At 34.1% G+C, this 13,394-nt stretch overlaps 1 protein-coding gene across 1 annotated transcript in view; it reads right to left on the bottom strand.

Moving 5' to 3' along the window:
- LOC142973222 (lachesin-like) overlaps positions 1-13,394 on the bottom strand; it is a 95,929-nt gene that overhangs the window by 42,688 nt on the left and 39,847 nt on the right. Inside the window, exon 3 of the mRNA XM_076114859.1 lies at positions 12,633-12,739. Coding sequence (XP_075970974.1) covers positions 12,633-12,739 — 107 coding nt within the window. The remainder of the gene's footprint in view (positions 1-12,632; positions 12,740-13,394) is intronic.

Here is a 13,394-nt window from a genome sequence, read left to right as displayed (position 1 = left end):
TATAATTCCTTTAAATATGAACGCCCACGTGAATAAAAGAACAATGTTGTACTCAAAATGTTACCCAATACAAACACGATTATTTCTATGTCAAATATTGAATCACTTCAGTAATAGATATTTCTAGACAACCTTTAAAACAAAAACAATCTATCTAACTTGAAATTTTAGCTCCAGATTATTTGACTTTTAGTTTATAAAACGTTACTGTCCTAAGATTTGAACTCATCAACAATTTAATAACCATTGATAAAATACAGAAGGCTCAATTTACAAACTCGACTGTTAAATTTTGGTCACAAAGCGCCACAGTTAGATAATTCTCGGTCGAATTAGTCTTATTATAAATCAATGCTTTTCGACCTTTGCTGCTATTAAGAGCAATGGCGGATTTGTGATTAAGTGACGTCATAATTTATCTGGCACAGTTCCGGGTATTAATAAAGTGGCACCGGCTGCGAGTTTCCACTCACCTTCACTCTATTAGCTTTCAGCGAGCTGACTTATAGTCTATTCAATATCACTAACAATGTCTTTGTATTATCCCTTACAAGTTTCCTAATTGACATTATTGGTCAATAGTGAGAGAGGTCAAGTTTCAACGAGCACTGACTCCTAATGGGATATCAATAATACATTAGGACTAAACTACACTTTGATAAAGAATCACAGAAAGATGTCATAAAAAAATGAAAACTTTAATTAATACTATTTTTTCATATCGCTATTGAAATCCAAATTGGGTCAATTCTCGATATTTTAAAATGAACTCAACGCGGTATTTTTGGATCAATTTACGTCGGGAATGTGTTGAAGTTTATTTAATTAAGTTTACATGGAAGAAGCGCACGTTATATAAGTTTAGCAGTTTTCTTAATATTGGCGCCCCAGCGTGGGACCGTGGCTATGCACAATGTTCCGGCGCGTACGTTGTCGGGGGCGTGTCGCTATGTAATTGCATTACGCTCAGCTTTCGCGTGTTGCATGCAAAATATTGAAATCGTCGGGTAATTTTCCTTTGAAGCTAAAGTGTTGAGAGACTTTTAATGAGTTTCTTGTTAAACTAATTCTTGGGTTTCTTGTGTAAGTGCGAAAATATTTTTTAGCATACCAAATTTGTGCTAGAAAATGTTTTACTACATTAAATATTCTGTTTCATCGCTGAATAAAAGTTACTTTACAAAAGCGTTCTAAAAACCTGCGCATAAATTTATTTTAATAAAGCTTCACCCCAAAGCGGAGTCTTTACGGCGACAATAGTATTTATTCAAGATTTCATACCTCAACAATTGCGACATTCGCGTCTCAAACTTTATCATACAAAATCCACCACTTAATCACATAGGAAATGGCACGTGAACAAACAAGCTGTAAGGGCATAACTCCGTGAAAACTTGGCACTCGCGAGCCGCGCAAAGCCCTCTAAGCCTCTTTGCCCCCTTTTTATATCCCCACCACATACTTAACGGCAATTTCAAGCGTGCCCCTTCATCCAACGTTACTTTGGCCCGTTTGAGCTCGGCGACGGTTCGAATGTTTTGAATCCGAAATTCGAAACTATTGACTTTTGAAATATTAGTTTTGTTTTGTTTGTTGACGGTACTAAAAGTTTTCTATGCGGTGTGAACGTATGTGTGGGATTGGTCTTTTTATAACTATCGTAGGATCAAATAGCGGGGTGTGTTGTTTTTATACGCGCCGGTTCTCTGGGAAATAGTGGAGCAACAACAAGTTATGTGTTATTGTACGTTGTTTGTCTTTCAGTTCAGCTTTCAGTTTCATGGAAATCTGTCTGGCTTATGAACTTTTGTTTTGACTCGGAGTTGCAAGAATAAGTTGTTGGTAGAGACAACACAATTATAATACAACAGTACATTATTATAATTTTTAATTTTGTTTGTGCTACGAAATAAAGTTGTCCTTTTTTGGCTTCGCTATCATGTAAAATACTAGTACGCTTTGAGACTTATTTCGAGTTCATGAAAAATATTTTAAAGTATACCTACAATGTACATCGTTATAGAACACTTAAAAGTATAAGTAAAATTTTGTTTTGATGTTTGCTTTAACAATCCTGAAAAATCAATCCAGTTTTTTTAACCCATTTCTATCCCACTGTTGGGCAAGGGTCTCCTCCTAAACAAAGGAGCGGTTAGATCTTGAATCCAAAATATAAGAATACTAAATATTATTTAAGACACCTAGAAAATATCATATATCATTAGTTGTTAACACTACAACTGGAACACCGCAATCAAAATAACAATACGACTCACTAATCTGTATACAAAAGATAATCTCCAGACTAACTTGTGTTAATCCCTGTAAGGTCGTAGAACAAGGATGGCAGTTGCCTCCGAAGATAACGAACACAAACAATGATCCTGAATAAATAGTTGTTCTGAACAAACATGTTCGCACTCGATGATGTGGACTGTATCTTATGTGTATGAGAAAATATTGTGATTTTGTGACTTTAAATAGAAGATTTGTTGTTTACTTATAAGTTGAAATTTTGTATGAAAGATTGTTTGGTAAAAAAAAGCAATAGGTTTTCAACTGCTGTACCTCGATTCTCTACCACTATCGACTACCGACAACCGGCTAGCTATCGAAATTTTGACATTTAGAATGTATTGCCAAAATATTTACTACGACACCCGCCAGAGGCGCTGATCAGATTTTCATACAAAATTTCTCGATGACAGTTCGGTTGTCGGTAGTCGATAGTAGTAGAGAATCGAGGCACTGTACAAATGTATATATCTGAATGTAAAATGAATGTCCTCAAAAATCAAAGGTTGTAGTTTTTTTATGTCAGAACAAAGTATTATAATATAGGAAATAAACTTTTATTGACATACAAAATAAATAATACAACATCCATTAAATAAATTGAATTACGCTATATAATTATGTATATTTATTTCACTTTTACCAGGTTTTATCCCCTTTTTACATTGGCAAAATTACAACACGAAAAAAAACCATTTCAATTTTCCTACAGAATCTAAGAAACTGTCGTCGTAAGCGTAGAACAATACATATTCCCTCTGAAAGCTATCATTACACGTATGGAGGCCGAATTTCCGACATGAAATAAGTCGCAGGTGCGATCCAGCAGAAGAATAAAAGTATTTCCAAAAATCACTTAAGGTCCCTACATAATCCGTGCAGGTTATAAACCCGGTTTGCGCCGGCCCGGACTAAGGTATATTTGATTAGGGTCCCTTGGGCCACTTGGCCCTCTCATACTGCTATTTTTATTTGCCTCCTATTAAATCGTTTTTCAACGATGCCTTTTATATGAATTCTATTTAATAATTTTACCCACTTTATTTGGTTTTAATTTGAAAGCGCCTAGATAATGTTTTGGTTTCAATTCTGCGGTTGTACGTATGAAATGTGATGATCCTTAATCTGGTTATTTGTGTTTCATTTGGGAATAATTTAAATTGATTTGTTGCGTGTTACCTACACATATTTTACTTTACACGTGTTTCAGAACATTAAGGCTTATTGTTTGGGGCAATTGTGGAGCTTACGGGTACTCAATTTCAGTATTTATTATACTGTACTATTGTACATTTGTAATATTTCAATTCTGTTTAGTGTTGAAATAATATGAAATCAAATTAGTGTCTGAATATAATACGTGAAAGAATAAATTTCGCAACTAATTTGATTGCTCAATAATCTCGTCGGCTTTGTTAGGTTTAGAAAAACCTTCGTACATTTTCAAAAAATCGCGTTACAGTAGCGTGAGTTTTTAGTCAGTACTGTCGAGTAACGAAAGTTTGACATTTTAAATGTACTGCTAAAATAATTCCTACAGTACCCGTTAGAGACGCTGATCAGATAGATAGATATTCATATAAAATTTCTCGATGACTAGCCGGTTGTCGGTAGTACATATTAGTAGAGAATCGCTCTACAGATATTTTTTTATAAATTGTGACACAACAGCAACTGACGTATGCACGTATTACAAAATTGCGTGCGGTCTGTACATTCAAATGTGAACCACAAGCACGTGCTGCTGTATACAATAAAATGTTACATTTTAACACATAGCCTACATATACCTATATATTGTTATGCGTTTTGATTGGTTATTACCTGCCACATAATAGTCATTTACTTTACTTAAATCGAAAGTAATTGAAGTTCAAATGTTCAAAAGCATTTTTTCCATATGAAGTCGTCAGTGTAGGTTGCGGCTTGTGTCCATTAATATAACCAGTTAATTGGATAGCGAAAGCAAAATATATATAAAGATATTGTTTCTTCACCGATAATGAAAATTTTGCTGTTTAGCATCCCAATTGGTTAAGCCACGAAAGCGTAAAAAACAATATTCTTAGTTTTTTAAATATGCAAAGAGTAACACAAAATAGTTTTCGCCTTGTTTTTGTATCAAAAACTAGGCATTGCTGTTGCCCAGTAACTAAAATAAGATTAACTAAACATAACGAGTTCAATGATATTCCCCACTTTAGTGTTCAAAGGTCAAACAGAGGCTTATTATCATACCCACATATCCCTAGATATAGTTTTAATTCTAAGAAATAGAAGGTGAACTTAACCTTAGCAACCTCAAATAGAGTTTGCTACTGAAAATTTAAGAATTAAAAACAAACATACTTTATAATTTTAAATAATATTATAACTGTGATTTGAAACCTTATTAAGCGTTAAACGTCGAATGCACTGGTAAATATATAGTCACCTTGTTTTTACTATTGCTATAGACAAACAGTCTGTAACTTTACAAATATCAGTTAGTGTATCAAATGGAATATTAACAGACTTTTTCCTATGTTGTCACTCAACCTGTCGCATAGATTACCCGACATTTACAAAAGCCGTGAAATGGCACTGGCAACTAGCACATAAAGTTAAAATAAAACTGATAATTTGGATACGTGATTATAAGTATTGATAACCTGTATTTTCCATCAGCAGTTATAACAAAAACTATGACCGCCATCTCACAGCCAATTAATATTGCGTAATAAATGTGAATGTTTCTTGCGCAACCCATTAAACCTTTACCTTGAATGAAAACTATCAATTTTTTTAGCCCATTACTGTCGGATCTCCTCTTAAAGGGAAGGGTTTAGGTCTTAAACCCACCACGCTGGCCAATTGCGGGTTGGAGACACAAAAATATTGCCCACTGAAAACTCTAAGCTGTAAAGAATATCGTGAAATATGCCATATTGTGCAATATTATTGACCATCCGAGGGCGGCCTAACAACATGAATATGTATTTTCAAAAACCAATAATCGTTCCCGATGCTAATTGATACGCATATCATTGTACGAATAGTTTTATAAATACAAACGTACAGTTGCTAATGAAATTAACAAAATTGATGTTTGTTTTGTAATCCAATATGGACGGACGTGTCAACGATAACTATCGTACTATTAATGAATTGAGTTTTGTGCTATTTTGATCTGGACGGAAATAGTATGGAAAAGTTACATACGCCTGTTACACCCGAGAGTGTAGGCAGAGGTGAAATACATCCACGATTTGCCAATTCATGCTACTTACTGGTCTCGTTTCCAAAGTCCAGGGTACTATTGGGAAGGATTCTAATAGTTATATATATTATAAAGGCCAATAGACAATAGTATTTGGCCTGACCCGGAAACCGAACCTGAGAACTCATGATTAGAGACAGTCCGTTGAAGCCTAGCACAATTACATGGGTAGCTTTATCTGAAAAGGCAGTTGTCATGAAAGGTCAGGAAACCTTATTTTATGCCTGCAAGATCGGACTCGCAGCCATATAAGGTTTCTTTATAACTATACGTAAAAGCCTCAGGTTCCGGCAATATGTTGTTAATTCCGTAAAATTAAGTTAACCGTTAAGTACACGAAAGAAATAAACTTTACCTTTATTCTAACATCTAGTAATAACTAGAGTACTTAGACTACGTGACCTTTCTCCACTACATTGAATATGATTAAAACTAGGCCTAACACCTCAGGTAAAAGTACTTTCAAATAATTAGTTTTAAGATTAAAGCTGTAATTCTGACCCGAGATTAAACTACCATAGATTTTATAGCGTACTTAAAAACAATTTTCTCATTAGTCCCCTAAAATAACCATAAAACAAGTGGCTTAGATTAAACAAATAAAGTAAGAGGAAACGACGGTACACATACATCAAGCGAACGTAACAAATCTACAAGTAATATTTGAAATAAAGCCTTGAGAGTAGAGCCTTTGAAATTACTTCAAAATTCAAAATTACCCTCTCACCGCTCAAGTATTTACGACGCGGGTGTTAGAGGATAATAGGCATCGTAAAATAAAATAAATAATTAGGACTCGAGCACATTCATGAATAAGTTAATTGTAACGCTGCAAGGGAGCTTCGCACACTTAATTACGGACTGAGAAATATGACAGAGGGATATGATTGGATCAAGGAATTGTTACTTTTGAATTTTATCATGAAACGGTCACTTGGAAAAGTAGATGAAGGAATATTCTGAAATTTGGTGTGTGTAAAATTATTTAAAGTTTTTTACTGAAAAAACTTTTTGAAGTTGCATTTGCAGCGAAACGGTTCGTCGGAACTTTACCACCATTATATGGGTGGCGCTGCTTTAGTTCCAACTTAAAGAAAATGGTATGTGATTCGTATACCGCATGCTTAAGATCTTTGGTTAATTTTCTTCTCTGGTTAAAATCCTGAGAGTCATATTACGCCAAAAGAAACAGTCAGAATCAACTAAAGTAGTGTACTTATCGTCAATGCCTCTTGCGCAAACACTCCCTCATTAATATAATTCTCTATTACCACTTGCATTTAGCAATAAGCTCGACGTAGCCTCGTATTTACTCCATAGAATAGTTGAAATATATCACCAGTTAGAGCTAATACAAGCTAGAACATATATCTGCCAGTGACCCTTAATTGTCGCTGACGCAGTTAACCTGCAGCCCCATTGTTGTGGTGCAAGACAATGTGCTTAATGAGAGGTTAGGAGCCATTCGTGAGTGCTGTTTGCTCATCAAATTAATTGGTTGTAGGGTTTCAGGAGATGTGTGCAGTCTTAGAAAAAAAAATATCTATTCATTTTCCGTGGCGAAGATGGCGTGATTTTATGTATGTATAATTTTTTATCTGCTCGGTGTCAAGTCTTTTAGATGTTTTCGTCTGCAGCGCAATTCTCTACAATTAGAACCATCGAGTAAAGAGAGTTTGACATTTAAAATGTACAGCAACACAAAATAGTTTCAACGACGCCCACTTAGCTTTTATAATATTAGTTAGAAAGAAGAAGAAATTGTCGCATGTCTGAATGGTAGTGTATGCAACAGTTAAGCACGGATCAAGTTTCATTGCCAAGTCGGATGAAGTGCTTACCTAGTGGCTTCTTAATTTCTATTAGAATATTCTCTATACTAGGACCATTATGCGTATCACGTATCTTAGTTGACAACAAGTGTACGTCAAATTAACGGTCACTATTCAGTACATTGCTGCTTTGACGTAACGTTTTAATCACTATAATCTAAGGGAGAAAACAATATACATCAAAGTGGCTTTCAAAAAGTTGTCAACTGAGATACGTGATAGCCTCCCAGGAGTTCAGTAACGTGGCTTCCTCACGAATCTAGTCTATAAAGAGAGGACTAATATTAAAATAATTGGAACACATACACTGATTGATATATTTGATCCCACATTTAGCTTCTATACGGGTCGTTGACAGTGAGCATAAAATCCTTTCTAAAAATACATATTAGACGTTTTATCTAATAGCGTTGAGTTGAGGAATCTAATCCTGTATGTGGGTGCGTGACAATGACCTTTGGAAGCCTTCAGAATTACGCCAGTTGATTGTATAAATATGTTCTTGGTCTTAAATAGAAAGGATGGATATGAATTTATTTGTGTTTGGGTGAATTATTTTTGGCGTTTCTATTCTATGATGTTAGGGTGTTATATTTATTACCCTATGCTTCTATGTTTTATAGCGATGTATATATTATAACTTATAAAACTGACTGAGATAAAAATAATATTGCGCATAACTTGAAAATTCTGCCACCTATCGGTAAGAAGAAGAAAAAGTAGTGATTTAGCGATTGAATCAGCTTCAGGCCAAACCAATTTTTGGACAGTGGTTTGTCTTTGGGGTTGACTTTAGAAAGGGGGCTGATTGTAAGCCTTTATCGGGTTGTTTTTGAGAAAGAAAACATGCCATGCCAGCCACACTTAAAAATCAAATCACATTACCAATTTATAAAATTTCCTTCGACTTGAAAGTTGGACTTACTGACATCCAATCAAAGTCACCCTTGGATTAAAGATTTTGTATAAAATAATGATCTTCATTTGTCAATATTGAGATAAGATACCTATTATTATAAAGAGTTAAAGTCCAAAACTCAAGTACAATCCACAAAATATAGGTTAACACGCTTTCTATTTATTCATCCGACGACAAAGTCTTAGCGCAGAAGCTTTACAATCGTCGTACAAAAGAACAGAGGACGTCACAGCGCGATAATTAGTGAAATGGTCTGAATGTACATAATATCTGGATGTTGGCTGCGCTCATCCGAGCCATTCATGAATAAGTTAATTGCACTGCAACTGTTAGCGTTAGGGCCGCTGCAGTTGGTAGCATTGATGATAGGCTTTATTTTTGAACGTTTGAGCTGTAGTTTTTTTTTTGACAGTTTATGCCTTTAGTGCTTTAAAATTGTGGCTGTTATTTTGGTTTATGTGTGATGTGAATCTATTGTCACAGTCGTGACTATTTCATTGATACTTGTTGATGTGGTTCATAAGGTGTAGAATAACAAATCATTATTCAAGAATTGAGTCACAGCTATAAATTAACTCATTGAGTTTAGATTATTGCAGTTTAGTTTGCTAATGGAAGAAAATTTTATGTGATTCCTATGAGTATTCATCATTTGATTTTTAATACGCAGCCGTTAAGAGCAGTGTAGATATTAAGTGTTGACCAATACCTAGTTAACATACTTGAAATCACGACTTCTTTCCATATCGGTATGCTTCGGGTTTCTACTACCCTCTTTACTTATACTATTCACACAATCACACCTAACTTCAAAACTGCTATTAAGTACTTTAAAATGCTTTTGAAACACAAATAATTTACCATTTCACGTATCTTCAAAAGTCACCAGCACTTAACTTTTAGTGTATTCCGAGCACAAACAAAGACAAGGCTTGCAAATATTTCGTGTAAGTGACTGTCCGGTGTATGTTTGCAAAGAGATTTAAAAATCTTTGTGCGCGGCTGTACTCGCAAGCTTTTAGCATACGATGTACGAGAGAGAATATTGCATAGATGCCTCTTGGAGCCGACAGGTACAGTCATATACCTGTATGAGCAGAAAGTCGAGCATTTGAAAGGCTACTTGCTTTAAAGAAAGAATAATAAAAGGAAGGCAAATGGACGAAGGCATAAGTGATACGTTTGTTTCAACAAATATAATCTTAATCGGAAATGAAATGATCTGAATAGGTCTTGTGCATCAACAAGCCGTGTACTACAATTTCATTTGGATTTCAAAACTGGACAGTAGAGTGATTTTTGTTTGCAGACAAAAATCACGAATAACATGCACAAAATGCGGAATTTATGAAGGATAGTTTTTTTTTATTTAAGTGACAGATAACTTATCTGCTAAATAATAAGATGCAAATGTAAGAAAACAATTGTCAAAATCCCACCTAATAAGCTATCTGAAAGATATTTAGAGGTGGTACAACAGCACCTATATGTGTTGTATGCGTTATTTGAGTTATTTAAAACAGAAGCAAAATGTATTATGAAGAACAAAAAAGTATGTTCCTTAGTTTAGGCACACCCTTATGGTAAAAACTTTGCCCTATAATCTGTAGCATAAAACCCATTTAATCCTTTATCTAATACATTTACAAAGCCATGTATGATCCAATTTATAAAACAGGCGACACAGAAATCAGAACCAGTCTATAGTCTACACGTGTATAGACTTCTTTTTGTAGTAGGTATTAAATATTCACTACTATTGTTTTGACCTAGATTTTTTGCTATTTTATCTGTCTCTGTTTTATTTAAAGAGGTGGACAGACAAATAATAAAAATCGATTTTGTTACCACCACAATGCCAGATTTTTGTACTGTGCAATTAGGACGAAACGCCTTAAAACGAAAATTATTGTCAAACGACCTGAGGTAACTGTTTTTGCCACGAAAATAAGTGGCAAAAACAATCATTGCACAGCCGGGAGGTACTAGTGAATTTAATTGTATGAGGAATAATTTACAATGGCATTGAGAGGGTTAAATTACGAGTAGAAGCTTATAATCAACCTAATTTTAAAAATAGAGTTAAGCCACAATAAATTATATTATGTAAGTATATAAAACGTAATAGTATACAAAAATATCCTGAAAAAGACAATAACAATAATTTTCAGCAAAAGGAGTAACGTATTAATACGCACTTTTATTAATCGCAGACAAATGATTAAGAAAATACGCCCAACAGTGCGTTAAATCTCCCAGCTGCGAGTAGCCTAACAGTATACTAGTATACTAGCTACGTACAACACTACCTTTGTACTCACTATGACGTACAACTTAATGAATAACCGAGGCCCGCCTGAAATTACTGCATTAATTCCTTCTACAATTTATTATCGCGTAATAATTAGAGGACTAGGGAGGGGACACGCTAACTTACACCGATCTTTTAAATAAAATATTAGCTATTTTATCATATTAATTAGTATGATTAATGTTTCGAGCTTCGAATAAAAATTCTGGAATAAAATATGAAGTACAAATTTTATTATGTTTGAGTTTTTTTTTTCGCTTTGATTTCGTATATTCTTTTTGATTCTTTGTGGGAAGGAATAGGTTATTTCATTGGATTAAATGGATCTGAAAAAAAGCTTTCATGTTTTGCTACAATATTTTTTTTTACTTTGTACATGATTTTTCGCTTTGAAATAATAATACCGAAAGTAGTTTTTAAAGACCTTTATTGAAAATCATACCTAATTAGTATTCCTATTTTTAAACTGGACCTTGAAACTTATATAATTCTTTCTAAGCGTCTTATTTAAAGTATAAGCCAACGTATTTTTAAACACTTCAAGATTTTCAAATTCTGGGAAATCTAGACGATAGGGAAAAAGTTAGCGACTCTTATATCTACTAGTACTATCTACAAGTCTAAGGTTCAAGGAATTTCTTTACAAACTCATTAACAGATTTCCTCAATTAACAAGGAAGCGTGGTTAAGAGCATTATACTATAGGTTTTTTACAGTTTGCTACAGTATCATATCGTCTGTTTTATACGCTATTATTAAGGTATAATATGCGCTGAAGGTTAATGGTATCTTATTTATTACTCGATGTTTCAGCGGATTTGCACCGATCTTGGTCGCAGGCGACCCGTGACAAAGGCTGGTGCAACTATAGCATAATTGTATTACTTAATAATATAATATTATGTTATATAATGAATCTTAAGGTAACATGAACCAAATTGTTTACGGATTTGTTTAATCAAATTCGAAAAAAAACCAAGATGGTTTCCCTAACCACATTTTTTCACAACTCGGATCATCTCGTTAGAATCGTACAAAACATCAATTTGTATTATAAATACTTAAACATAAAACTTGGAGGAATTAATTCTTGGAATTACAAAATTGGCTTAATAATGGTCGATGTACCCCCGTATAATACAGAATAGGGGTGGAAAGGGGGTGTTCTGAGTAGATAATTACATTATATTTCATTCACTTGAGGGCTCAATGCGGCCGGATCTGTGCTAGAGCGGGCCATTAACATTTTAAAATAATATTACCAGTTCTGTAGATAGGGTTGTAAAGCCTCCGGAGGTCTATTGTTCTTTAAGATACCTATTGAAAAATGTTCACCGACGTTTTTTTATTATAATAGACTTGTTACCTGAAGTATGTACTTTATTAGATGTTTCTTTAACATAATTACTTACAAGGAAATTTTTAAATTTATTATATTTTTAAACTTATTTCTTACTGTGCCAAAGAATATTGTTGTTTTAATCGAATTTGGCACTCAGACCTATATTAGACCTATATTTCTACAATAGTTGAATCCTAGAATGTATTCCAAGTGCAAATCTCACGATATCACAGTTATCACAGACAGTTTTAGAATTGAATCGTTAAAATTTCGTGTTTCGTTGTTCGATAGGTTTTGTGTAAGCGATATATAGACAGTACGCATTTTACTCTATATTAGAAGAAAAATACTGCAAGCATTGAAAATATTACCATCTATACTAATATTATAAAGCTGAAGAGTTTGTTTGTTTGTTTGAACGCGCTAATCTCAGGAACTACTGGTCCGATTTGAAAAATTCTTTCAGTGTTAGATAGCTTATTTATCGAGGAAGGTTATAGGCCATATATCATCATGCTATGACTAATAGGAGCAGAGTACCAGTAAAAAATGTTATAAAAACGGGGAAAATGTTCACTCATTCTTTCTTATGTGACGCAAACGAAGTTGCGCGGGTCAGCTAGTTAAACATAAAATACGGGTATACTGTTCAACCAAAAGACTACTAGACTAACCTTATAGGTGCCGAGGTGTTCGACGACGCACGGCAGGCTCGCATCTCTGCCGAGCGCTACCGTCACGTTGGGAATCGGCTCCGCGAAGCGAGGCTCTTCCGTTAGAACTGAAACAAATACATTATTATATTAAACACCTCTATTTAAACTCATTATATAATAGTTGAACGACACTAATGTTGTATTTTAGCAGTTGCTCAATTCTCTATTACTATCGACCGACAACCGACCTGTCATCGAGAAAGTTTGTATGAAAATCTGATAAGCGCCTCTGACGGGCGTCGTAGAAACTTTTTTGGCAGAAAATTCTAAATGTCAAAATGTCAATAGCTAGCCGGTTGTCGGTAGTCAATAGTAGAAAAATCGATGCAATTAGGATTTTTGAAACAATTTATCTCATTTTAAGCAATCGTTATTTCACACGTCTTTTCCAAATGAAGCATATAAGACATTATTTAAAAACAATTCCCTTCAGTGTTCTTTGGTTAGGTTAAAAAAAAAGTAGAAACAAGGCGTACATTAATTCACGTTTATATTTGATTTAAAAATATCTGGTCAAACAAAAAGTAACGTACCCTTTTACTACATTAAAACATAATATAAAAGATATACAACACAGAAATGATATAAAAACCTCTTCAACGGAGAAAAAGCGCTCACTTAATTTTCTCAGCTGAGCACAAACAAATGCCCCTTATTATACTCCTTATTTAATTTACACAGTGTTCTTCTAAAGACAACCTTCTTCACAATTAACTGTTC

The sequence above is a fragment of the Anticarsia gemmatalis genome, chromosome 5, assembly GCF_050436995.1.
Source record: "Anticarsia gemmatalis isolate Benzon Research Colony breed Stoneville strain chromosome 5, ilAntGemm2 primary, whole genome shotgun sequence".
Taxonomy (NCBI): Eukaryota; Metazoa; Arthropoda; class Insecta; order Lepidoptera; family Erebidae; genus Anticarsia; species Anticarsia gemmatalis.
This window is presented reverse-complemented; position numbering and strand designations above follow the sequence as displayed.